We start from the raw sequence: 26,953 nt of genomic DNA on the forward strand, positions 1-26,953 counted from the left end.
AGGAAATAGAGATAGAGAAGTAGAGATGATCAAGGATGGGAGCCATGAGAAGAAAAACTGGGAAAGTGTGTTGACATTAAGTGTAGAAAGCATGTTAAGAAGAAGGGTGTGATGGGTTGTGTCAATTGAGTTAGTTATGGAAGGCATCACCATGAATTATCTTTTACAGAGGATGAGACACAGCTAAAGAGGCTTTGAGTATCCAAAACATTTTATAGTAAGGACAAAAAAGGAAGTAGGATTTAAACCCAGGGCTTTCCACTATAATGAAGTAATCATTACCTTTTAAAAGGTGGGAGAGGCCAGGTGCGGTGGCTCACACCTATAATCCCAGCCTTTTGGGAGGCTGAAGCAGGTAGATCGCTTGAGCTCCCAAGTTTGAGACCAGCCTGGGCAACACAATGAAACCCCAATTCTACAAAAAAATGGAAAAATTAGCCACATCTGTTGGCTAACAGCTGTGATCCCAGCTACTTGGGAGGCTGAGGTGGGAGGATCACCTGAGCCCAGGGAGGTTGAGGCTGCAGTGAGCCATTATTATGCCCCTGAACTCCAGCCTGGACAACAGAGTGAAACTCTGTCTCCAAAGGAAAACAAAAAGGTGGGGGAAAATTATAACCCTAACAATTCATTTTCTATTTTCATAGAATATCCTCAGACACGATTATTGTGGAAGAATCATTTGTGAATGCTCTGTGTCACCACATTGGATAAAAAGCAATGTGAAGTGAGGGGAGAGGGATGAGAAGCAAGTGTTTATAGAGAATCTACTGTGTGCCAAGATCTAGACTAAGCAATTATGTACATGATTTCATTTAATCTTTACAACCAGCTAGGGAAGGCATTACTGGCTTCATTTTACCAAAACGAAACTGAGGCTGTAGCTTGTCCAAGGTGACATAGCTAGTAATTCATCGCACTGGGTTTCAAATACTGGCTTATGACTTCCTAAAGACAGAATGGTTCTGTTTCCATCTATAACGAAGACTTGAGTTGCATTTCTCTTGTACGCTACTCTTTTCTTATCTTGCTAGACTCTAATATTGTCTTTTATTTAATCCTAGATGATGTTTATTCAAAAAGCCAAGCTGTTGGATATAATAGTGGTGGAACACAATTTAGTTGTTTATCCCGGTGTGGGTAAAGTCAGTTCTGATACCACCTTATTAAGACTCAGTGCTAAGATTAAGTGCTAAGGCTGACGCTAAATAATTTCATAACTTTTGGTGGATTCTGTCATAACTCCAGTTCTCTTCATGCTGTGACACACACATCAAATAGCCATTTCACTTGAGTTGTATTCTGACAATTAGAATTTTGAATACCATATCTGGACACAGATACCTTTGTTCCTCTTTTCAATACTCAATTTGAAAGAGTTTCAAAAATTTGACTTTGCCTGCTCACAGTGGCTCATCCCTATAATCCCAGTGCTTGGGAGGCCGAAATGGGTGGATCACTTGAATCCAGAGGTTCAAGACCAGCCTGGGCAACATAGAGAGACCCCATCTCTACAAAAAATACAAAAAATTAGCCAGGCATGGTGGTGTGTGTCCACTGTCCCAGCTATTCAGGACTGCTGAGGTGTGGTGATCACTGGAGCTCTGGGAGATACGGGCTGCAGTGAATTATGATCATGCCACTGCACTCCAGCCTGGGTGACTGAGCAAGACCTTGCGTCAAAATTAAAAAAAAAAAATTGACCTTTATCCAATAGCACAAAACCTTATTTCCTGACCATTCCAGGAGGCAGCTCCAAACATCCCACTGATTTTAATGTGTGCAGATATTCATTAAATTATTTACTTTATTGATCTAGGTTACTGACCCTAAAAAATTGTGTGTTGGTGTTAGCTCACAGTTGGATGTGTAGAATTAGTTTTGAAATAAAAAAGTCAAAGATCTGCTTTTGCCAAAAGAAAAGGGAAATTATAGTCCCTGGATTTAGAGGACCCAAGAAATCAGGGTAGCTAATTCTTAGGAATCTTGCCTGATAATTGTGAATATGATAGTTAAGCGATGCCAAACCGTTGTTTCCGTGTTCTGCACTTCAAAATAAATGGTTCTTGTTCTTTTGGCTTCCTGAGGACTAATCAAAGGAAGCACGAAGCAACAATAAGCTGGGAAGTTTCCCTTAGCTTTCAAGTTTCTTCTGTAAGCACTTGTGGTAATAGAACTTAATTAATAACATTTGTATGTAATGTAAGGGCCAAGATTTTATGAGTCATCTTTCAGCAGGAAAGTTGAAAAATGAAATTCACACAACTCTCATGTTTTAAGAAATGAAGTTTGATAGAGAGTGTGCATGCTAAATCATTGGACATAAAAAATCTTTAGTGTTTTTAAGGCTGAATATCCGATCGTGGTCCATGGAGACCATTTCTTTCTCCCAGCTTTGTGGGTGGTAAAATCGAGAAAGCTAAGTAAACTCATTAACAAGAAGCCCAAACTTAGGTGTAGGAGTGGATTGTTAGTTCCCAGTGTAAGAAAAATAATACCAAAAAAAAAAAAAAACAAAACCCTTATTCTTGCAAATTTTACAAAATGTGTATGCATTGCTGAGTCCTCCTCACTTACCCTTTCTTGGGCCTTGGGTGGTACCATTGTAAGGGTCGGCCTCAAAACTAAGCCTTGTTAAATTCGTAGTCAACCTGTATCCCTTTATGTGCCTCTTTATTATATATAATTCTTCTATTTTTGAGAAAGATTAACTTTTTCTTTTTTTTTGAGACAGAGTCTTGCTCTGTTACCCAGGCTGGAGGGCAGTGGTATGATCTCAATTCACTGCTACCTCTATCTCCCGCGTTCAATTGATTCTCTTGCGTCAGCCTCCGGAGTCACTAGGAAGGACTACAGGCATGCACTACCACACCTGGCTAATTTTTCTTATTTTTTTAGTAGAAATGGGGTTTCACCGTGTTGGCCAGGCTGGTCTCAAACTCCTGAGACCTCAAGCAATCTGCTAACTTTGCCCTCTCAAAGCTGGGATTACAGGCGTGAGCCACTGCGCCTGGCAGAAAAGAATTATCTTTGAGAAATGCAAAAATAATCTCATTTGCAGATTCTACATTTAACAGATTGGTGATATTAGAGAATCCTTTTGATCTTTTTTTATGCTAATCTCTACAAAACACATTAAACTGTTAGTGATTTTGGAAATTCACTCAGTAAGGCACAAAAGTAAAACTACAAAGATAGAAAGTTTGAAACAATACCAAACATTACGTAGTGTGGCAGGTTGAGAGAGTTTAGGAGATGGTAGAGTGATACATCTTCTCACATATGTTGTTTAAGCGGCTATTTTTCTTTTTCTTTCTTTTTTTTTTTCTTTTTTGAGATGGGGTCTTGCTGTATTGCCCAAGCTGGTCTCAAACTCCTGGGCTCAAGCAATACTCCCAAATCAGCCTCCCAAGTAGCTGGGATTACAATTACAGGCACATGCCACCAAATCCAGGCAGTTTAGTAAGTAACAAACACCTGTGGAATAATTTCTCTATCCTCTGACCCAAACAGCCTCTGAGTAATCTGTGTGTGTATCAGCTGTTAGGATGTTTTATGCAGAGATGCACAGATTCTCGCAGAATTTCAGAACGAGAGTTCAAATCCAGGTTCAGAAACTCAGTTTTAAGCATTTGCCCATAGCTGATCAAACTCTGGAGAACTAATTTGTTTGACAATTAAATTAGTAAGTATATTTCAAGTGAGAAATAGAACTGCCAAATGCTGGCAGTGGTTCTGTACTTCTATTTTTTAAAAGCCATATCTAGGTCTAAGAGTTAGGTAACTATAATTGCAGATTAAAAAGCAATGACTAATCCTAAATTAATCTAGCTCTCAAAGTCTGATGCACCGTCTCTGCTGTAGAGACATGCCCGTACATAACCCAGACCATATGTATCATTAGTAAGGAGGGCACTCAGGCTTGTTGTTCTTTGTCTCTTTGCTATCACGCCATGTGTCTATTTTGATGCCTGACATCTTTGATGATTTCCTGCTTTCCACTACTGAGGTTTTAGGGCCATTGTTTTTTTCCAGTATCTTAATCTTAAGGAGAAACAATTTAAACATGGAATGGCCAGTAACCATAACTTCCATTGAGTATGTGGTTCTTATTAGCATCCATTTTGGAAGGGGTATTTCTTCATTTGTCTTGATAATCTACTAGATTTGAGTTGACAGTTGCCATCTGTCTAAAATCAATAGTTAATGTCACAGGTAAATGAACTGTGTTTGGCTGAGATTGTCACTTGGGGAAAATCAAAGACTACAGAATCCTAAAATGACTTCTTCATGTCTGATGAGGAGTACCTGGTGAGAAATTCAGCCACTGATGGTTTTCCTGTGCCAATGGCTACCATTACACACTTGAACATGTGCAGGACAATTTTTTTTGAAATTTTTGAGAATTTATTTTACTTTGAGAATTTAATTACTTCATCTCTTTCTAATAACACTTAGAATTTTTAATCTAGTTGTTTGGGCAATGGAATGGCCTGAAAGTTTTCCTGAACTTACTAATGCATATAACTTATATGAAAATAACTTTATCCTCAATTCTGAATCACCAGTACTTCCCTCTTACACTGAAGTTGTTGAAGAACCAGAAAAGGGGGAAGGCATAAAACTTTTGTGCATAAATATACATCATTTATTCAAATTAGTTCATTCACCATAAACATTTACTCATTAACACTGTCTCTTTGAAAATGGCAATTCGTAATAGACTCTCTGAATAATACCTTTACAACTCTAAAGGTTGAAAATGGCTATGAAGGTCTGGCAGTCTTCCATCTGGCACTACTTTCTCATAATGCCGTGTACTGATTAGAGGGCAGGGAGAGAAGAAAGGGGACTATGGAGACAGACTAAGTAGCTATACACCTTGGCTTCCCTGCTTTCTAAAGCATTGTGACCTTGAGCACCTTCCTTAACTACTCTAAATTGTAATATCTGTTGATATAGTTTGGCTGTGTCTCCACCCAAATCTCATTTTGAATTGTAGCTCTTGTAATTCCCACGTGTTGTGGGAGGAACCTGGTGGGAGATAATTGAATCATGAGGCAGTTTCCCCCATGCTATTTTCATGGTAGTAAATAACTCTCAGAGAGCTGGTGGTTTTATAAGTGGTTTTGCCTTTCACTTGGCTCTCATTCTCTCTTGCCTGTTGCCATGTAAGACGTGCCTTTCACCTTCCGCCATAACTGTGGGGCTTCCCCAGCCACATGAAGCTGTGAGTCCATTAAACCTCTTTCCTTTTTAAATTACCCAGTCTGGGCTAGGCTCCTGTGGCTCACACCTGTAATCCCACCACTTTGGGAGGCCTAGGTGGGTGCATCATCTGAAGTCGGGAGTTTGAGACCAGCCTGGCCAACATGATGAAACCCTGTCTCTACTAAAATTATGAACATTAGCCAGGTGTGGTGGCATGCACCTGTGATCCCAGCTGCTCGGGAGGCTAAGGCATGAGAATCGCTTGAACCTGGGAGGTTGGAGGTTTCGGTGAACCAAGATCATGCCACTACACTCCACCTTGGGTGACAGAGCAAGACTTTGTCTCAAAAAAATAAAAAATAAACAAATTACCCAGTCTCAGGTATGTCTTTATTAGCAGCATGAGAACAGACTAATACATCTGACTAATGAGTATTTTAGCACAGTGGAGTGAGTGATATCTTACTTAGAAGATTTTTTTCATTCAGGAAAATTATCCTTAAATTCCTAAGATGGTCATAAACTGACCAGGACATCAGCCACTGGTAACTCTAAAGTCAAGTATGTCTTTTCTTTCTCCTTGCATTTTGATGTGGCTTCCCTTTTTCTGAAAATAAGATATTGATGTCTCATCAGAAGGAAGGGCCAGATTGTCTAGTTCAAGAGACTAGAAAAACCTGTGTCTGTTTCTTTCTCTTGCTCTCTGATTTTCTTTCTCCCCTACCCTCTAAATCTAGTATGGTTGACGATAATGAGATAGATGACTGTAATATGTAGCTCCGAATTAGTTCCTACCTCATTGGGTTACATTCTATTAATACACATATTTATCCATAATAAACACTGGGTGGCATTCTTTTATTTGTCAATGCCGACCTTGTGCAACTTTTTATATTTGTTAGCGTATGTGCTAATCTGTTCTCCCATTGCTATAAAAAAATTCCTGAAACTGTATAATTTATAAAGAAAAGAGGTTGAATTGGCTCATGGTCCTGCAGGCTGTACAGGAAGCATAGTGGCTTCTGCTTCTGGGGAGGCCTCAGGAAGCTTCCAATCATGGAGAAAGGTGAAGAGGGAACAGGTATCTCACATGGTGTGAGCAAGAACAGGAGAGAAAGCAGGGAGGTGCTACACACTTTTTGGCCAGGCACAATGGCTCACACCTGTAAATCCCAGCACTTTGAGAGGCTGAGGTGGGTGGATCACTTGAGGCCAGGAGTTCAAGATCACCCTGGCCAACATGGTGAAACCCTGTCTCTACTGTTAGTACAAAAATTAGCAGGGCATGGTGGAACATGCCTGTAGTCTCAGCTACTCAGGAAGCTGAGGCACAAAAATTACTTGAGCTCAGGAAGCAGAGATTGCAGTGAGCCAAGATGGAGCCATTGCACTCTAGCTTTGGTGATACAGGGAAACTGTCTCAGAGAAAGAAAAACAAAGAAAGGAAGAGGGGAGGTGCTACACACTTTTAAACAATGAGATCTCATGAGAACTCACGCACTATCATGACAACAGTACCAAGGGGGATTGTGTTAAGCCATTCATGAGAAATGATTCCCATGATCCATTCACCTCCCACCAGGCCCTACTTCCAACATTGGGAATTACCACTCAACATGAGATTTGGGTGGTACACAGATCCAAACCATAACAGTATAATAATTCAGTAATTACCAAAACCACATGACCATACATTTTTATTTTTATGAAACTTTTGATATAATTGATATCCATAGTTTTTATAACTTGCTTTTATATGTGATACTGTGTGTACTATACTTTTTAAACAAACGAAAAACTTCAGGATGGGCACAGTGGCTCACATCTGTAATTCTAGCACTTCAGGCAGATCACTTCAGGTCAAGAGTTTGAGACCAGCCTGACCAACATGGTAAAACCCGATTTCTACTAAACACAAAAATTAGCTGGGTGTGGTGGCACGCACCTGTAATCCCAGCTACTTGGGAGGCTGAGGCAGGAGAATCACTTGAACCTGGGAGGTGGATGTTGCAGTGAGCCGAGATCATACCACTATACTTCAGCCTTGGCCACAGATGGACAGCCTAATCCATCTTAAAAAAAAACAAACAAACAACTTATATAACACTTCTTCAGTTTTTCCTAGTCATGATTTCAATTAAAAGTGTTAATTTAAATAACACCTTTATAGTAATTTTAAAATTGTAGTAATGTAGAGTCAATATTTATTCTTAGTCAAACCAGACTATCTTAGATGAGTAATAGAGAAGAAAAATACTTTTGTTCTTAAAGTTGGGCGGAAAATAAACACAAAAGGTTTCACTTGACTGGGAATTATTTGACTTGGAGTTGGTAGCAGTTAGGAAAATAATCATCCCTTCACCTTATTTGATGAACTTCTGCCAGTGCTTTGAGAGCATGTTCATGACTATTAAAGATGTTCTGAGGCCAATTTTAAGACAATTGTTGACCTCAGCCAGCAGGCCTACATGCCCATTTTCTTTTGTTTATTTTCCTCTTTAATTTATTCTGGAAAAGTGAAGAAAAAATAAAAATCACTTCAAGAAAGCAGCCAACAGAGGCTATACCTAACATCTGCTAGTGATACGTTGATGTAAAATCCAACATTTTGTTTTTATAAAAAGAGTTATTAATACAAGATTGTTAAAAAGGAACTCTAAGACTAGAAAGCTAAACAAGCTAGAAATCTTATAATAAATCAATTTTTAATGTAAAGATTCAGAGCTTTCCGTTCAAATAAGTTCCACATATGTGACCATATATTTTAAATATTTTTACTTAATTTGTTGGTAAACCCTGAAGTAAACAGAGTTAGAGGAAGAAAGGTAGCTAGAAGGAGAAGACACTTAAAATCACAAACGTGGGTACAATGTATGTTTGGATGCCAGGTACTCTAAAAGGCCAAACTTCACCACTCACAACATATCCATGTAGCAAAATTGCACTTGTACCCCTTAAATTTATACATGTAAAAAGAAAAACATTATGGAAATCAATATTTGGCTACTACAAAATACTACCAATGATTAATTTATTAGCGCTAATTCCCTTTATAATTTTTTGCCTGCGTAATTTTGCCAGTTCAACTAATTCTCTTTTAACATCTGTGATACATTACTTTTCTGTTCAAATATTAATACACACATAAAAAATGTACAAGGGAATTAACAAAATTTCTCAAGTTAACAGCTGTTATTTTTCACAGAACTTTTATAGTAATTTTTGACAATTTAAGAAATGTTTCTTAAATGAAATGTTAACACGTAGAAAACTGGAATTGAGAAAGAGAAGATGATTTTCTTACTCAATGAGTCCTGAAATCCAGTTCCTAAATCTTCTAATCTCAGATTGTACTAAAATTTGCCTGAAATGAAGGAAGGCCAGGACCGACTGAAGAAAGTAAATATTCTCGGTAGCCAGTGTCGTGTCTGAAAATGTCAAAGGTATGATGATATGGAGGGAACAAAGATTATCTTTTCCTATTTTGCCCAAAGGTTTTTCTCAACTGGTTTCCAGGGAATTTGAGTCTTTATTGTTTTGTCTAAAAAATGTACTAAAATGCTTCAAAAATCACAAGAATTATCAGTCATAAGTAGAGTTTCTCTGAGGACATTAATTCACACATTGCTAAGGGAGACAAAATGCCTTTTTTGAAATATACTTTGAAAGTTTCACAGGATAATGGTTTGGCATTGGAATCATTGGCAAAAATGTTCAGAGATTCTGTCATTAAAAGTAGGAGTAGGCCGGGTGCAGTGGCTTACGTCTATAATCCCAGCACTTTGGGAGGCCAAGGCAGGGGGATCCTGGAGGTCAGGAGTTTGAGAACAGCTTGGCCAACATGGTGAAACCTCATCTCTAAAAAAAATACAAAAATTAGCTGGACATGGTGACATGTGTCTGTAATCTCAGCTACTCAGGAGACTGAGGCATGAGAATTGCTTGAACCTGGTAGGCGGAGGTTGCAGTGAGCCGAGATTGCACCACTGCACTCCAGCCTGGGCAACAGAGTGAGACTCAGTCTCAAAAATAAAAAATAAAATAAATAAAAATAAAAGTAGGAGTAAAGCAACAAGAACATTTAAGGTCCTGTCTTTTCCCCAGCTCACTGAAGACGATTCTGGCTTGGTCTCCTATGCCTCATTCCTTCCTCTGCTCTCTGAAGATTCAGACTCTATCTTTGGAGTCTATAAAATAACATGTGAGAAGCAGAGGAGAAGCTAAGAAAGAAAGGGGCACAGGAGAAGAAAGAGTTATGGGGGAAGAGAAAAGAAAGAACAGCTGTCATGTGATCAAAGTGTATGGAAAAGGAGGAATAGGATATTTAAAAAGATTGCTTGGACCCCTTTCACGGTTCTTGAAATATACAAGCAAAAGAGTTCTTTTGAAATTACTCCTTGGTGGCCCTGACACCTAAGATTGAGCCACATGGGTCACTGCTTTCTACATACATATTTACAGCTGTCAAGAGAAAGGATCAGTTCAATCCTATACTCTTCATATAGACACCATGTTTGCCAGTTTCCCTACTGAATATATTTTCCATTGAGAGATATAGAACGTGCGTATCACTGGTTTTACTGTTGTACTAGAAATCTAGTAATTCGTGTCCCATAGACTTTTGCAAATTAAAAAAAAGATTTTTTTCTTTGGGTCCCTGTGTTGTCCAGGCTGGAGTACAGTGGTGCAGTCATACCTCACTGTAGCCTCAAACTCCGGTGCTCAAGTGATCTTCCTGCCTCAGCCTCCCAAGTAGCTGGGACTACAGGCAGGTGCTACCATACCCAGCTAGTTTAAAAAATTTTTGTAGAGATGGAGGATGTTACTATGTTGTCCAGGCTATTCTTAAACTCCTGGCTTCAAGTGATCCTCCTTCTTTGGCCTCTCAAAGCACTTTTGCAAATTTTAGCTTCACAATTAGATTGCTGTCTAGGATTCTAAGGAAAAAAAAATTCTCCAGAAGAATAGCATATATTATTTAGGAGTGATACAATCTAGCACAATGGAAGACTAATTTACATGTTGATATATATAGATGAATAAATAGATGTCATGTCATCTGAAAGATTTCTGTCTTTTTTCCAGGAGTTTAATCAATTCTCTTTCATAGTTATAAAATTCTGATTTCATAGGAACTTTCAAAATCCTAGAATTCATGGTTCTTTCCCCTTCTTTATAGTCTATTGGTTTATTCCTGTTCCTGGTTGTTCAAACTGGTCTAACTATAAGTCTAGGGCAATGAGTGAGCTCTTCACCCACATCTCTCAGGGGACATTTAGTTGTCATCACTTGGGAGCGTGGTGATACCAGCCTCTAGTGGATAAAAGCAGGGATATTGCAGAACATCCTACAGTGCACAGGACAGCCCCCTAGAACAAAGAATGACTGGGCACCAGATATCAATAGTGTCAAGATTAAGAAACCCTTACCTAGACCTCTCCTCTGGAACTACCTTGGTGTCTTACTTTCCTAGTTCAGCCTCTTAGCTTCAATTTTCCTGTTGTGCTTCAGAGCCAGTCTTTTGCCTTCATTCTAACCAATATCTCAAACTCTCTTGTCTTCATTAGACCAATGAACCTTTCCACCTGGCATCTTTGTTAATATTTTGCCTTTATTCTAACTAATTTCTCAAACTCTCCTGTTTTCATTAGACAAATGAAACTTTCCATCTGACATCTTTGTTAATCTGCTATCCTTGCTCATGTTCAGCTTGGGGAGAACATGGTGCAGGCCTAGTATAGCACAGTAATTAACTATGTGGGCTTTAGGTACTGACTGAGTCTGAATCCAAACTCCACCACTTACTTCCTGTATAATCATGGCCAAGTGTCTTACTCTCTATGTGTCTCTGTTTTCTACCCTCAAAAATGGAAGTAAAAATGACCCTGCCATGGAGAATGGTAAGAGTCAAATGAGTTAATACTTGTAAAGCACCAAGTGCTTAATAAATGTTAGCTATTATCATCCTTCTCAAGAACCCATCAAGGTCCGTGTCCTCTAACTTCCTTCCTTCTCTGTACTCCAAGTCCGGAAAGCAGGTGTATTTTACTCATGATGGCTTCTCTTAAATGTTGGCCTAAATTGTGAATGTTTTCCCTTACTCTGATGCCTAGGATTTTGGATGTGGAAAGGCATGAAGTACCCTATTTTTCTCTCTCAGGTTTGGCTGTCCATATCCATTCCCTGAGCACTTTGTGGCATAAAGGTAGGAGGTGGGAAAAAGAGGGAAGGAAAAATATTTTAAAGCATTTTCATGGATGACACACAATTCTTTGTCTATAGATGGAAACTGATGAGTGAAGTGATGAGAGGATGGATGCACTCTGGGCAGCTCCTAAGTTTCTGATGTGAGTGGCCATATGGAATGTGATGCTTTACACAGAGATGGGATTCGTAGAAATAAGAGATAGTTTAGGAACATGCTAATGAGTTTTACCCATGAGTTTGTGGTAATTGTAGGAAATAGAAATACAGATGTCCATCAGAAAGCTGGGCTTGTGGATTTAATTTCAAGAGAGAGATTAGAGCTTGAGATGTGAAGTTAGGACTTTATGGCAAATAAATGTTCATTGGGTCAATGAGAGTATAAAATCATCTATAAAAAGGAAGTTGTTTAGTCAGAAAAGCAGTTTCTGGATGGATGAATGGAGGGATGGATGGATGGATGATGGATGGATGGATGGATGATGGATGAATGGATAGATGGATGGATGGATGGATGGATGAGCAGAACAAGGAGGAAGAATTCATAAAGCAGCCAGAATGAAGCACCAGGATCAGAACAGAAGGACGAAGACTAGGAGAGAATCAAGTTACATAATAATACAAGGGAGTCAACAGAGTCTCATGTCATAGAAAGGTCAGGCAAGATATAGACTGAAAAGTGTCCATTAGATATACCAACGCAGACAGGTCATTTTTGTCTTGGAGAAAACAGGTTCAATAGACCACACAGGAAGTCAGAGGACAGATGGTAGAATGAGTGGAGAAATAACATTTCAAATAAATTACAGAACAATATGGTCAAGAGATAACCTTCCTTAGATTTTCACGATAGGCTTAATTCAGTCTTACCTTATTTCATGTGTAATTTTTGGGGTGAATAAGGAAAGACAGCAGTTGGATTGTTTGCTTAATTTCTTTACTTGAGATGACCAATGTATTAGTCTATTCTCACCCTGCTAATAAAGACATACCTGAGAGTGGATAATTTATAAGGAAAGAGGTTTAATTGACTCACAGTTCAGCATGGCTGGGGAGGCCTTAGGAAACTTACGATCATGGCAGAAGGGGAAGCAAACACATCCTTTTCACATGGTGACAGCAAGGAGAAGTGCAGAGCGAAGGCAGGGAAAAGCTCCTTTTAAAACCATTAGATCTCGTGAAAACTCAACTCCCTATCATGAGAACGGCATGGAGGTCACCACCCCATGATTCAATTACCTCCCACCAGGTTCTTCCCACAACATGTGGTGATTATGGAAACTACAGTTCAAGATGAGATTTGAGTGGAGACATAGCCAAACCATATCAAACAACAATAATGCTTTGTATTATTCTGATTTTGAAACAACACTAATCCAATATTGTATACTTACAACACTTTCCCCAAAGAATTGCTTTTCTTCAGGAACTCTTCCTTAGTGTCAGTTTGAGCCAACCTCATTTCCTGGACTTTTCTCATTAGTATACAAAAAGGAATGGGCTTATTTATTCAACAAGTATTTATTGTGTCTTGCTTTATGCCAGGCACTGTTCTGTGTGTTGGGGTTAATTTCAGAGAATATAACAGGCAACAGTCTTATGCTTGTAGCATTTATATTTAGAGATGTATACTTATAGGAAAATATTTAAATTATTTTTAAACATGGCCATTACTTGGAGTATAGAATGACATCCATAAAGAAAGTTATACAAATCAAAGACGGAATTAGAAAGTTTTAAATTCCTATCTCTGCTACTTTCTTCTTTAGTGATAATAATGCCTACCACACCAGATTATTTTCAATATTGAATTTTTTGGGATAAAAGCAAGTATGTGAAGGTGAAATGGGAGAGTTTCCTGATCCCCCTTGCAGGACATGTGACAAGGGTGTGGCTCACCTGTTTAGTCGTCAACACTACTTGAACCCCCGCAGAGGGTGGGAGGGGTGCAGCATGCAGACAGACAGGTTCAGCAGCCCAAGTGGGTGTGTGTTACAGTGTCCCCTTTTAGCCCTACCATCCACAGATGGCCTGAGTGTTAACCAGCCCAATGAACCCTCTGCCTTTTCGCATGGGCCAAGGGCCAGTGTGACAGCTTTCTGTATCCTGAGCTCTTGCTCAGCGTTTCAGAAAAATCGGGTCACACACAGGCTTGAGGAATGAATGCAGAGTTTTACTGGGTGGTGGAGGTAGCTTTCAGCAGGATGGATGCGGAGCTGGAAGAAAGGATGGAGTGGGAAGATCATCTTTTCCTGGAGTTTGGTCATCCAGAGGCTGAACACTTCTCCGACGGCCCCCAGTCAGACTCCTCTCAGTGTTCAGACGTCCCTCTTCTCTCTCTCTCTGCCCCATTGTTCTGCTCTCTGTCTGCTTGTCTCCTCATCTCCTCACCTGCTCATCTGCATCTGGAGCCTGGAGTTTGGGGTTTACATAGGTACAGGATAGGGGGCATGAAAACAGGCATGCCTCTCCCCTTTTAGGGTCACTGGTCTCCAGGCTTGAGGGTGTGGCCTTTGCCAGGGAGCTGCCCTCTTCTACCCAGTACTGCCCTGTCTCCTCTCCATATCAAATGTACTTTTTAAAGTGAAAATGTCTGTGTTAGTTAAGGGAGTGACAATGAATCAACAGCAGCATCGTGTGACTATTAGATCACAGTAGCGGTAGCCACCATAGTCAGTTACTTCCGTCTATAGACCAATTCTCAAAAATCATTGAAATGTTTTGGGGAAAAAAAATAAAGATGTTCTGTTTCAATTTTTCATCATAATTTTATATACAGCTTATATACATTATACATATACAAATTTCATCAGAAGTATGTAAAATGACTCATTTCTATATGACAGGTGTTGTCAGGGATAATTTCATAAAGCTATTTATGCTTTTAAATAAGAACTAAAAACAATTAGGTTTTATTTGTGGGGCAATACCGTGTGATCCTAGATTACATATTAAGGGGAATTAAGGTTGTAAGTTATTTTTCAAGGATTGGGCTGGCAAGAGTGTTGTCTGTGGCAGGGTCCAAATAGATGCACAGGTTCTACTTTGAGAAATGCCTGAAGGCCAAAACTACAATCTAGAAAATAAACCTGTATAGTTTGGTTTGGGTTTTTCCTATTTTGATACTTTAAAACTATGTTTTATGAATTGGGTAAAACTGTCACCCAAACTTTAGGATAGTTTTCTTGAACATGGCATACTATTCAGACATTCGAAAATGAATTTTTGTATAATTTTAATTATTCTGTCTATTTTAATCTTTCAGATCACAAGGCCTATGGGCTTTCTGCCCCCAAAAATCAACAAGTAGTCACAGCAATAGAGTACCAAGGTACAGTATCTTACTGATTTTCACAGGCTGTATTGTTTATAACTCAGGAGACTGACTCGTGTGATGTTATTTCTATTGGTTGGGATTCTCTGCCTTACCTTACACTAATTCCACTGCTTAAAATGCTGCTTCATGCTGACTGCACCTCAAGAACATTTTCTCCACCTTCTCAGTGGAAATTTTGGACATTCCGTCAAAGACTGGATGTACAAAGAAGGTTCCTTGTTATTTAAATTATCTGCAATAAAGCAAATCTAATTTGTGAAACTGGGAGATGGAGATCTTGAAAAGTTTCTAGCCAGCTAGATATGAAAAATAGAAATCAACACTTCAAACCCCACTCTGTGTATTTAAGATGATATTAATATAGCTTACTTTGGGTTGCCATTTTCTTACCTATTTAGATTCTTTAAAATGTGTATAAAAAGGAGTTAATTAAAGAATATAAAGTTTCTGTTTTGCAAGATAAAATAGTGCTGGACATTGTTATACGCACATCAATATTCTTAATACTACTGAACTATACAGTTAAAAAGGACCAAGACGGTGAATTTTATGTTTATTTTGCCACATTTAAAAAATTGTCAAAAGAAACTTGTAACCTATATATGGGTTTTTTAGTAAGTTTTGTTGTTGTTGTTGTTTTACTTTGCTTTGTTTTGTTTGAGTCAGAGTCTCTCTGTCACCTAGGCTGGAGTGGAGTGGCATGATCTTGGCTCACTACAACCTCCACCTCCAGGGGTCAAGTGATCCTCCTACCTCAGCCACCTGAGTAGCTAGGATTACAGGTGCAGGACACCATGTTTGGCTAATTTTTTTGTGTGGAAATAGGGTTTCACCATGTTGCCCAAGCTGGTCTTGAACTTCTGGGCTCAAGCAGTCTGCCCACCTTGGCCTCCCAAAGTATTGGGATTACAAGTGTGGGCCACCACGCCTGCCCTCTAAGTTTATTTCAAATATTGACTACCCTACTTCTTTTCCAAAGGATCCTTTAACTTTTCTGCAATTAATAATTCTAGGCAATCAGAAGAATTACTGTTTCTTAAATTTAATACTTGATTCGGCCAGAGATTGTAGCCATTTAAGAAACAGGTCCTAAATGTCTGATCTCTCATCATCAGGTATGTCTTAGGTTCCTGGAGCTGAAGAAAGATAGGTTTGAAGGAAAGAGACAAAGATTAAAGTAAAGGTCTGGAGTGCGGGGAATTAAATGAGTTAATATTTACATAGTGCTTTCAATAGTGCCTAACACATGATACAAATTACATGTGCTTGTTAAGTAAAAAATACACTGTAATAAGAATCAGTCCTGGCTGGGAGTGGTGGCTTGTGCCTATAATCTCAAACTCCTGAAGCCAGCAGTTTGAGATCAGCCTGGGAAACATGAAGACCCTGTTTTTATTAAAAAAAAATCAGCCAGACATGTTGTCCCAGCTACTCAGGAGGCTGAGGCAGGTGGATGGATCACTTGAGTGCAGGAATTTGAGGCTGCAGTGAGCCATGATCATGCCAATGCACTCCAGCCTGGGCAACAAATTGAGATATTGTCTCAAAAAAAAAAATGGCCAGGCACAGTGGCTCACACCTGTAATCCCAACACTTTGGGAGGCTGAGGCAGGTGGATTACCTGAGGTTAGGAGTTCTTGACCAGTTTGGCCAACATGGTGAAACCCGTCTCTGCTAAAAAAAATTAGCCAGGCCTGGTGGCAGGCATCTGTAATCCCAGCTACTTGGGAGGCTGAGGCAGGAGATCACTTAAACCTGGGAGGCGGAGGTTGCAGTGAGCCGAGATCACACTACTGTACTCCAGACCTAGCTAACAGACCAAGAGCCATCTCAAAAAAAAAAAAAAAGTTCATCATTTAAAAACAAATGAATAACTTAATAACAAATTACTTAAACAATTATTAGGTTAACTATGTTCTCTTAAGGTCTAATATTTTATATGCTTAAGCTATATAGGACACTCTGTTATGAGTTAGTTTTGAACGGAGGGAAGAGGAAATTCATGTTTGAGGGAATCTGGGACTATGGAGCACTTCCAGGATGGAAAAACAGGGTGGGGTGAGATGCCAGAACGGAAGCTGGAAAGGCCACAAGGTGAGCACAGAGTGAGAGAGGGGAAAATGAACCAGGATGTCCCTGAGGAACAAAGGAAGCGAGTTCAGTTCCCCTACTTCTCACTTACTCGGAGGTTCTTAATGCTGGGTCCAGCTGGATACAGTGGATGTGTATCCTCTGCCATCACGTCTGAGTTAGGACATCAAAATTATGTTCTTTAATCTTACATTATTTTAAAAACACGTATCAGGATGAATTTCACATAAACTGAAATCCATGGTTTTTAAGTGAACAATTCAGTTGCATTTGGTAAATTCACAGTATTGTGCAACCAGTATCTCTACCTAGTTCCAAAATATTTTCATCACTCCAAAACCCTGTACCCAGTTACATTACTTTTTAATGCATGTTTTATTTTTCCTACAGAAAATCCCAAATCTCCCCTAATGTATTGCAATCAAATGTTAATCTCACTCCAAAATAAATTTTCTATTTTCTTGTTTCATCTCACCTCTTTTTAATTAAGAATTTCATTTAATTGTATTTTATACGTATCTCCATCATTCCAGCTTGGCTCTTCATAAGGCATAAATACATTTCTGTCTCTTCTACATTTTAGTTTTAGGATATTTGATTCGGTAACTTAATTTTGCTTTAAATCTATAATATTTCGTGACTTGTATATTTGTGTATGTTTGTTTTACCCAATTTGTTCATTTGTTATGTCTTGTTTCTCTGAGGTCAAGAAGTTACTAATTAATTCCTTCTTTCCAGCGCTGCACTGCATCACATCCCATGGTAGTGCAAGAGCAGGACACTGAAATCAGGGCAGCTCTGCCAGACTTGTAAATTATATGAGCAGCCTCCTGCAAAGGGAGTTTAAACCTGAAAGCTATAAATCAGAGTTTAATAGCAAGCATTTCTTCACAGAAGTAATTTCTGCTAAGTCACAGCTATTTTGGTAGTATCAATTCTTTTTCTGTTATGTAAGATTTTGATGATTTTTAACTTGAGCCCTGAGAATGAAATCAAAGGATAATTAGCCGCACAGAATCCAGGAAAATTAAAATTCACAATGATTCTATCTATGTGATTCTGAAATGTAATTATTTTGCTGCATGTTGTTGCTAATGCTTTTTATAAACAAAAAATTCTCTTTTCTTGATCCAAATGAAATAGATATTTTGGCACTGAAAGAATAGAACATTTTCCTGAGGCTAAGAAAGCAAATGAACATACAGCTTAACTCTAATGAACTCTCTTCTCTCTTATGTTGAGAAAATATGATTTATAGCCATATTTTTTGCTATCTCCTACAGAGATAACATTTTATTTCAAATTGGAGAGGTTTACAGGAAATCTGTAATGGTATAAAGTATGGATTTCTATGTCAAGGCAAGCTTGCAACTATAACTAAGAGAAATTCCTCAGGAGTGGAAAAAAATAATGACCATTTATGGAGCACATACTATATGCAGCGTGGTATCATGCGCATCATGCACGTAAATATAGTGTCTCATTTCATCTTAGTGACAACTTTGTAAGATGAGTACTGTCCTTTTTATCATTTCATAGTCATGAATATAATGTTCAAAAAAAGTAATTCTCCCAATATGACATACCGAGTATGTGGTAGAGTTAGGCTTTGGCCTAACTCCAAAGCCTCTGCTATAACCTACTGTATTATGGTACATTAACCCTAAAGCCTGATAGAGAAAATTATGCTGACATAAGTACTGAATTTTGGCTGAAGAGAGGGAAGAGAGTTCATGGGAGTTAGGTTGTAAGTTCATTTGCTTCCTTAACCTCAGATACTGACCCCATGATTCCAGTATTTTTATTCTCTGCAGTTGTTTCCTATGGCTGCCATTTAAAAATGCTACAAATCAGGTGACTTAAAACAATAGAAATTTATTCTCTTATGGTCCTGGAGGCTAGAAGTTCCAGATCAAGGCATTGGTACCCACGGGCCTAGGCGCTGGCTCTTTTCCTGCTTGGGATATTCTTTCTCAAAGAACCATGTCATGAATTCTCTCCCTCTTTTAAACCTTTGGTCAAACATCACCTTCTAAATGAGGTGAACTCTGGCTACCGTTTTCCAAAAGTCGTAGCCCTGTCCTCAGCACTTCCAAACCTGCTGTACTCTGCTCTGCTGTCTTTTGTCTTCATAACCTTCATCATCTCCTAATGTACTAAGTAATTCCCTTTATTATGTTTCTTGTTAGCGTGACTTCCCCTGCTAGACTGTGAGATCCCAAAGGACAAGGCTTTTTGTTTTGTTCACTGATATAGCTCAAGAACAATGCGTGGCATATAGTAAGTACTCAACATATTTTGGATGAATTGGATGAACCATTTCTCCACATTTTACATGGCCAGTGAGAGGCTGGAATGAAATCACTGGACTTAGGAAAATTATTGCTATATTTTCTAGTATAGTTTTTGTAGAGGTTTTTCCACAGCACATAAGGACAGAAATTAGGAAGAATTCACCAAGAGAGGGGTGTGTGTCTGTGTGTGTGTGTATCTGTGTGTGTGTGTATCTGTGTGTGTGTCTGTGTGTGTGTATGCACGCACATGCATGAATATCTAGTTAAATATGTAAAAGTGCAATTATTTGAGTATAAAATTATTTTTAAGACACAGAAGTAAGACATGAGGAATAGGCTAAAAATGAGTGTGGGTGTGTGTTGAATTGTTGGAAACTCACAAAATACCGGAAGGAAACCTATCTACAACTCAAGACTCCGGAAGGTCACCACCCATTCTTCTTAATCAACAGAACAGAACTGTGTTTCCTCAGACAGCTCCCTTAGCACGCATTTGTCTTTGTAGCCTAACTGTAAACATGTCTGTAAAATGATGTCTCTTTGTAATGTAGACCTGCTTTAAAAACTTTAGACATCCTTGAAAACATCTTTTGGCTCTTTTCTTCCTTGCCTTTCTTTTCTTTGCCCTACTTTCTATTTTCCATTACCTTTTATTCCATTTTTGTGTGTCCAGCAATATGTGTGGAATGAAAAAAATTAGAAACTAAATATTCTGCATTCTTTTTTAACATTCATTTGCTTAACACTAAAATCAGAGGTATGAAAAGAATTTTAAAATAATTTCTGGTCAAAGACACTGTGCTTTTTTAGGTCAAACCATATGCCTTGTGGGGAAAAAATTGTCTCAGAAATACGGAATTGACATTCTAGTGAGCCTGGTTAAAAAATACTTAAAAAATATTTATAACTGGAGGTTTCCATTTGGCAACTCAAAGCAGTTCCCAGACTGGCACTGGTTTTTTTTCTCTCAGACATCTTGTTTGGACAGTGAAAAGAAGGGGATTCCTTTGGAGGCTCCAAGAATTATTTTAATGGCACAATTGCAGTAAATTTCTTATAATAAGGGAACTTAGGTACATTGAGGCAGTTACACTTGATGCCAAGATTTAATATTTTAATAATTTATCTGGACTGAGACAAGGTTATAGGCAGTTGTTTGGGGGTAAAAATCAATGATTTGTTAGAAGATCGTATTGGATACGTATTAACATATTTGTAGAGAAGGTTGACAAAGAAGGGATCTGAGTGAGAATGTAGCATGTTGGGGAAACTTCTCTGGGTTTCTCAGCATGCCCTGGGTTGGACTAAGTGCCCTTCTTGGTTAATAAGCATGAATCACCATCCGCATATCTGGTACTCAGCAACTCTGGGCTTAAATGCCATTACCTTAGTTGCCTCTTCTACCAGATGGTAGATTCCTTCAAGACTGAGACTAAGAATAATAAGATACACAATTAATCATAGCTGCCATTTGTTAAGTCCTCACTCTGTCCAAGCCTGTGTGCTTTTCATATCTTATTGTTGAAGACTCACAAGGACTCTGTGAAATACTAGCCATTTTACAGGTGAAACTTTATAACCAGGGAAATAAGCATAGTGTCACACAATTATTATGTGGAAAAGATAGAAGGCTTCCAATTCATCTCTGGGTTGAGCCAACATGGGACCTGTTGATGTAATTTTTGAATGAATGAATAAAACTATACAGGAGTAATTTTAAGATGTTTAAAATTTTGTTACCTAGTTAAGTAAAATATAAATTCCTGGCAACAATTAGAAAACAAATATTTTTGTTGTTGTTCCTAGAGGCTATTTTAGCCTGTAAAACCCCAAAGAAGACTGTTTCCTCCAGATTAGAGTGGAAAAAACTGGGTGAGAGTGTCTCCTTTGTCTACTATCAACAGACTCTTCAAGGTAAGAAGCTATAGGCTTGAAGAGGTGAGCGCAAGAGAATGCCAAGTACAACCAAAATTATTTAATTGACAAATGAGATCAGGATGTGTTTTTGTTAAGTGTGAGATAAAAGCAACTATGTCTGAGACGTAAAACACATAGCCACAAAAGCAGAGAACAGCGGGTGGATCACAAGGTCAAGAGATCGAGACCATCCTGGTCAACATGGTGAAACCCCGTCTCTACTAAAAATACAAAAAAAATTTGGTGGGCATGGTGGCGCATGCCTGTAATCCCAGCTACTCAGAAGGCTGAGGCAGGAGAACTGCCTGAACCCAGGAGGCGGAGGTTGCTGTGAGCACCGAGATCGCGCCATTGCACTCCAGCCTGGGAAACAAGAGCGAAAACTCCGTCTCAAAAAAAAAAAAGCAGAGAACAGAGAGAAGTGAAGCCCACTGGGTCCATGGACTCTTCTTTCTCAACCCAGGCATAAAAGGGGCAAAGTGCAATTGCTTTTATTGGCTCAATAGATTAAACTCCCTTTCTTCTTTTCTGTTCTGTTCTTTTCTTTTTTTCCTTTCTTCTTTACTTTTCTTTCTTTTTCTTCCTTTCTTTCCTTTCTTTCTTTTTTCAAGGTCTTGTTCTCTTGCCCAGTCTGGGGTACACTGGTATGATCATGGCTTGCTGCAGCCTCCACCTCTGGGACTCAAGTTATCCTCCCATCTCAGCCCCCATGTAGCTGGGATTACAGGGGCACACCACCATGCCCGGCTAATTTAATTTTTATTATTATTGTTTTATTTTTATTTTGGAGATTAGGTGAGGTCTCTCTATGTTGCTCAGGCTGGTCTTGAACTCCTGGGCTCAAGCCATCCTCCCGCCTCAGCCTCCAAAAGTACTGAAATTACAGGTATGAGCCACTTGCCTGGCTGTAGATAAACTCCTGAGAGAAAGGAAGAAAAAAATGGTATGGTTTGGAAATGGAAGGTTGCTTCTCAACAATAATGCTGTTACCCTGTTTCCTTGCTTCTCAGTAATAATTCTGTCACTCTATTTCCTTGTGTCCATCTTGAAAGGTAGGCCACCACTGAGAAGCTAAGGGAGTTAAGACTTATGGGTGACTTATGACAACAACCATTATCAAGTGCTTTTTTTCTTTTCTTTCTTTTGTTATACATTTCTTTCCACTGTCTACTCTTGCCATTGAATATGTGATGAACTTATAATTTAAAATACTGATAATGATGGATGAACTGTTATGATGTCCATTTGTTTCAAAATAAACCAGTGGTTAATGATACAGATGAAACAAGTCATGCATTGATGACTATTATAGGTGGTCAATGGTACACTGAGGTTCAATTCACTCTACTTTTTTTTAGACAGGCTGGAGTGCACTGGCGTGATCTCAGCTCACAGCAATCTCTGCCTCCGGGGTTCAGGCAATTCTCCTGCCTCAGCCTCCTGAATAGCTGGAGTTACAGGCACGCACCACCGTGCCCAGCTAATTTTTGTATTTTTAGCAGAGACTCAGGTTTCACCATGTTGACCAGGATGGTCTCGATTTCTTGACCTCATGATCCACCCTCCTTGGCCTCCCAAAGTGCTGGGATTACAAGCGAATTCACTCTACTTTTTAATCTTGTGTATGCTTGAATCTTTCCATATAAATATTTCTAAAGCTGGAAACATAATTTTACAAGTGTAGTTAACATGTTATTATTTTAAAATACTATGTATTTCTTTAATGTTAAAGACTTAAGTGAAAAAAGTTTGAAGTTTATAGAAAATTTAAAATATCCCCTTGGGTGCTTATCTGTCAAGATAAGACTACTAGCTATAATGTGATAATAGCACAGCTGTCTTCATTTGAATTTCCCGTAGTTGCCATTTCTGGCACATGCACATTATGCAAAACTTTTCATCTGAAATCCTTTAATTGACAAATGAGATCAGGATGTGTTTTTGTACATTGCACCTGCCTAATTTTTACATTTTTTTAAAGAGGTGAGATCTGGCCATGTTGCCAAGGCTAGCCTCAAACTTCTGTCTTCAAGTGATCCTCCCACCTCAGCCTTCCAACTGGCTGGGACTACAGGTGCAAGCCACCACACGAGGTGCAAAACACTATTTTAATTCTGAATATGTTACTATCAAAAAATAAAATGTTTTTAAACACCTTTTCTTGTGCCACAGTGTTACGTGGGCCGCCACACATAAAGTTACTGTTCCAGCCAATTAAACCAGACTCCCTGGTTTTCTGACGACATTAATATTTTTACAAGAGAACTAGAAAGGGAATGAGGCAAGCATTTGAGTTGAATTCTTTAAAATATAATATGGGGCTGGGCGCAGTGGCTCATGCCTATAATCCCAGAACTTTGGGAGGCTGAGGTGTGCGGATCACTTAAGGCCAGGAATTCAAGACCAGCCTAATCAACATGGTGAAACCCCATCTCTACTAAAAATACAACAATTAGTCAGTGTGGTGGTGCACATCTGTAATCCCAGATGCTCTGGAGGCTGAGGCATGAGAATGGCTTACAGGGAGCCAAGATCACACCACTGCACTCCAGTCTGGGCAACAGAGCAAGACCTTGTCTCAAAAAAAAAAAAAAAAAAAAATATATATATATATATATATTTTAATATGGAAGGGCCTCAGTGGCCACCTGCTGGCCTCTGCTCCTAAAAGGGTCCGTGCTGGAGCTGACAGCCTGCCAGGGAGTTGTGCACTTGGGGATCAGGTGGGAGCACCAGGGTCAGCCAGAGTCAAACATGTCAGTGCAGGCCCAGAGCAGCCCAGAAGATGAAATTAACAGTCCGCTTTATAAACCAACAGTGAAACATTAACAAACAAAGGAAAAGTTGATGATGCTCTGTTAGATGTTGTGGTTGAAAATAATCTAGATATTAATAGGTTTGTTGCAGGGGAGGGAACCTTGGCTTGCTCTGTCTGTCACCTCGTCTTTGAAAAACACATATTTGAGAAGTTAGACACAATCACTGACAAGGAGATTGATATGCTTGATCTGGCATATGGACTGACGGACAGATCAGAGTTGCATTGCCAAATCTGTTTGACAAAATCTATGGACCATATGACTATGAGTACCTGAGGAGTGGCCAGTGCCAGACCATCCATTGATATGGGCAAGACCACCTAAGCTAGAATGAATTAGGAATGCTTTCACAAAATTTTACCTATTTTATAATTATTTCTTAATATAATTAAATGAAAACATGCATGAATGAACTTATTACTATGACCCACTTTACTATTTTAACTCATCTTGTATAACTACCGAATTTTGTAGTTCCAAAAATATGCAGTTTTTATTTTGTTAAATGATAAAAATATGCAGTTTTTATTTTGTCAGTTAAATATTAGAAAATAATTAATATGATAATACCTTAAAATTTTGCCTTATGTTTATTTACCAACTTTTAGCAAAATGTTTTCACATGGCCTTATGTCTGCTTACCTAGAAAGTAAATTTTAAAAAAGATTTTATTAGCCCTGTTTTATGTGAGTGAAGACAAAGACCTAAACTATCTTGTTTAGGGCCATCCAACTAATTAGAAAATCATATGAGAACCTGCATCTTGTTACTGTAAGTTGTATGTTAGACTGAAACTGGATAAATTAAGACTGTCTTATAGGAGCAATTAAATCTGAGTGCATAGGGACAAAAACATTTACTTGCTCAGTGAACTGCTTAACTGACAGTTATTAAACTTCTACGTAAACATTTCAAAATTTTGATTCAGTGAGAAGTATAATGTCAAACATAGGCATTACAGCACTGCCAAAGAAGTTTGATCTTTGTTTTGACTAAGCTAGTAGAATAAACTAAAATTAGATAAATAAAATAAAATATGAGAATATAAAACCAAATTTTTTTGAACATTTTAGAAACTGCCCTTTCCAAAAGAAAAATGTAAAATAACAGCATCCATATATAATTTTTACATTTTAAACTTTTTAATAGGGAAATAAATGTTTTGGTTACTAAATCAACTGACTAGATGAGGAAGGTATTGCACAGAAAGCTACTTGGGTTGTTACTAACATCAATGTCTTGTTTTCCTAAAAGGTAATTTTAAAAATCGAGCTGAGATGATAGATTTCAGTATCCGGATCAAAAATGTAACCAGAAGTGATGCGGGGAAATATCGCTGTGAAGTTAGTGCCCCGTCTGAGAAAGGCCAAAACCTGGAAGAGGATACGGTCACTCTGGAAGTATTAGGTGATGTGCATGTATGTGTGTGACTACGTCTCCCACCCCTTCCCCACTGCCCAGCCCGGGGGGCAACCAGCCACTGGTCCATGAACATGGCAGCTTAAACTGGGGGCCTCAACCAGTCAAGTTACAGAGACCATAAGCATCACCTTCTTGGCCACTTCTCCACATCCCCTCATTGGCTGCTGAAATTTTAGTAACTCGTTATCACAAAGTATCTCTTTGTTAAAGATGGAGGTAATTCCTAATGGTCTTACAATGTACATAGGAGTATCTTTCCTGAGGGTTTATTTTTCAGTAGTTTTCAGCATATATACATTTCTCCAACCATTTAAAATAGTAACATATAAGATGATAGAGAAGTAATAACACACAAAAAAGTAGACCAGAGGTAGGATGAGAAGTCATTTGGTAAATAAAGGAAATTGACATTGATTACATAGCTGATATGTGTTAGGCCGTTTCGCATTTGTAATTTTACTTCATCTTCACTAACAGCCTGATTTGTACAGATAAGTAAATGGAAGTTAAATGATTTAACAAGGCCATACAGCAAGAAAGTGTCTGGACTGAGATTTAAACCCAGATGGGGTTAACTCCAAAACCAGTATGTAGTTTCTATATGAATCATGGATAGGCTAGGCACAGTGGCTCATGCCTGTAATCTCACCACTCTGGGAGGCTGAAGTGGGAGGATCCCTTGAGGCCAGGAGATTGAGCCTAGTCTGGGCATCATAGTGAGTTCCCTATATCTCTTTAAAGAAAAATATGTGTGTGTGTGTGTGTGTGTGCGCGCGCGCACACACATGCGCACATGCATGTATAGGTGAGACTACAGGTGCATGCCACCATGACTATGTATATATATATGTGTGTATATATGTGTGTGTGTGTGTATAGGTGAGACTACAGGTGCATGCCACCATGACTATGTATATATATGTGTGTGTATATATATGTGTGTGTGTGTGTGTGTGTGTGTGTGTGTGTATAGGTGAGACTACAGGTGCGTGCCACCATGACTATGTATATATATGTGTGTGTATGTGTGTGTGTGTGTGTGTGTGTGTGTGTGTGTATAGATAGATAGATAGACACATATTGTATATATGTATCTCAGGCAGGAGGATCACTTGAACCCAGGAGTTCAAGGCTGCAATGAGCTATGATTGTGCCACTGTACTCCAACTGTGCGACAGCAAGACTGTCTCGAAAAAATAAGTAAATAAAAAGAATCCTGACAGATCGTAACAGTGTAATGGTAGTTTGTGGAGGAACACAATCTCGTCTCTTTCATTGGTGGTGTTTAATCTACCAAGCAAAGAGACTAAAACAGCTCCCCTTCCTTTTTCATGTTGTTCATGCTCTTTCTTAAATACTAGTGATGTACTAGTATAGGAGAAATTTAATTCAGAAAACCTGGCAGCAGATCCAGCCAGTTTGTTCATTTTTTAGTGTTATATAACAAATTCTCTCTCATTTAGCAGAATAAAAGAACACGCACTTATTAGCTCACAGTTCTATAGAGCAGAAGTCCAAAAGACTGGTTATGTGCCCAAGTTATCACAGCTGAAATCAAGGTGTTGACAAGGCTGAGTTCTCATCTACAGCCTGTAAAGAAAATCTTTTTCCAGGCTCATTCTTGGTGTTGGCAGAATTCAGTTCCTTGTGGTTGTAGG

At 38.7% G+C, this 26,953-nt stretch overlaps 1 protein-coding gene across 2 annotated transcripts in view; it reads left to right on the forward strand.

The window, feature by feature from the left end:
* The window catches only part of JAM2 (junctional adhesion molecule 2), a 75,962-nt gene that overhangs the window by 27,763 nt on the left and 21,246 nt on the right, over window positions 1-26,953 (forward strand). For both annotated transcript variants that reach the window (XM_008986518.5, XM_054249087.2), the window contains exons 2-4: window positions 14,681-14,746; window positions 20,944-21,051; window positions 25,128-25,280. In XM_008986518.5, the coding sequence (XP_008984766.1) occupies window positions 14,681-14,746; window positions 20,944-21,051; window positions 25,128-25,280 (327 nt within the window). The remainder of the gene's footprint in view (window positions 1-14,680; window positions 14,747-20,943; window positions 21,052-25,127; window positions 25,281-26,953) is intronic.

The sequence above is a fragment of the Callithrix jacchus genome, chromosome 21 (assembly GCF_049354715.1).
Source record: "Callithrix jacchus isolate 240 chromosome 21, calJac240_pri, whole genome shotgun sequence".
Classification (NCBI taxonomy): domain Eukaryota; kingdom Metazoa; phylum Chordata; class Mammalia; order Primates; family Cebidae; genus Callithrix; species Callithrix jacchus.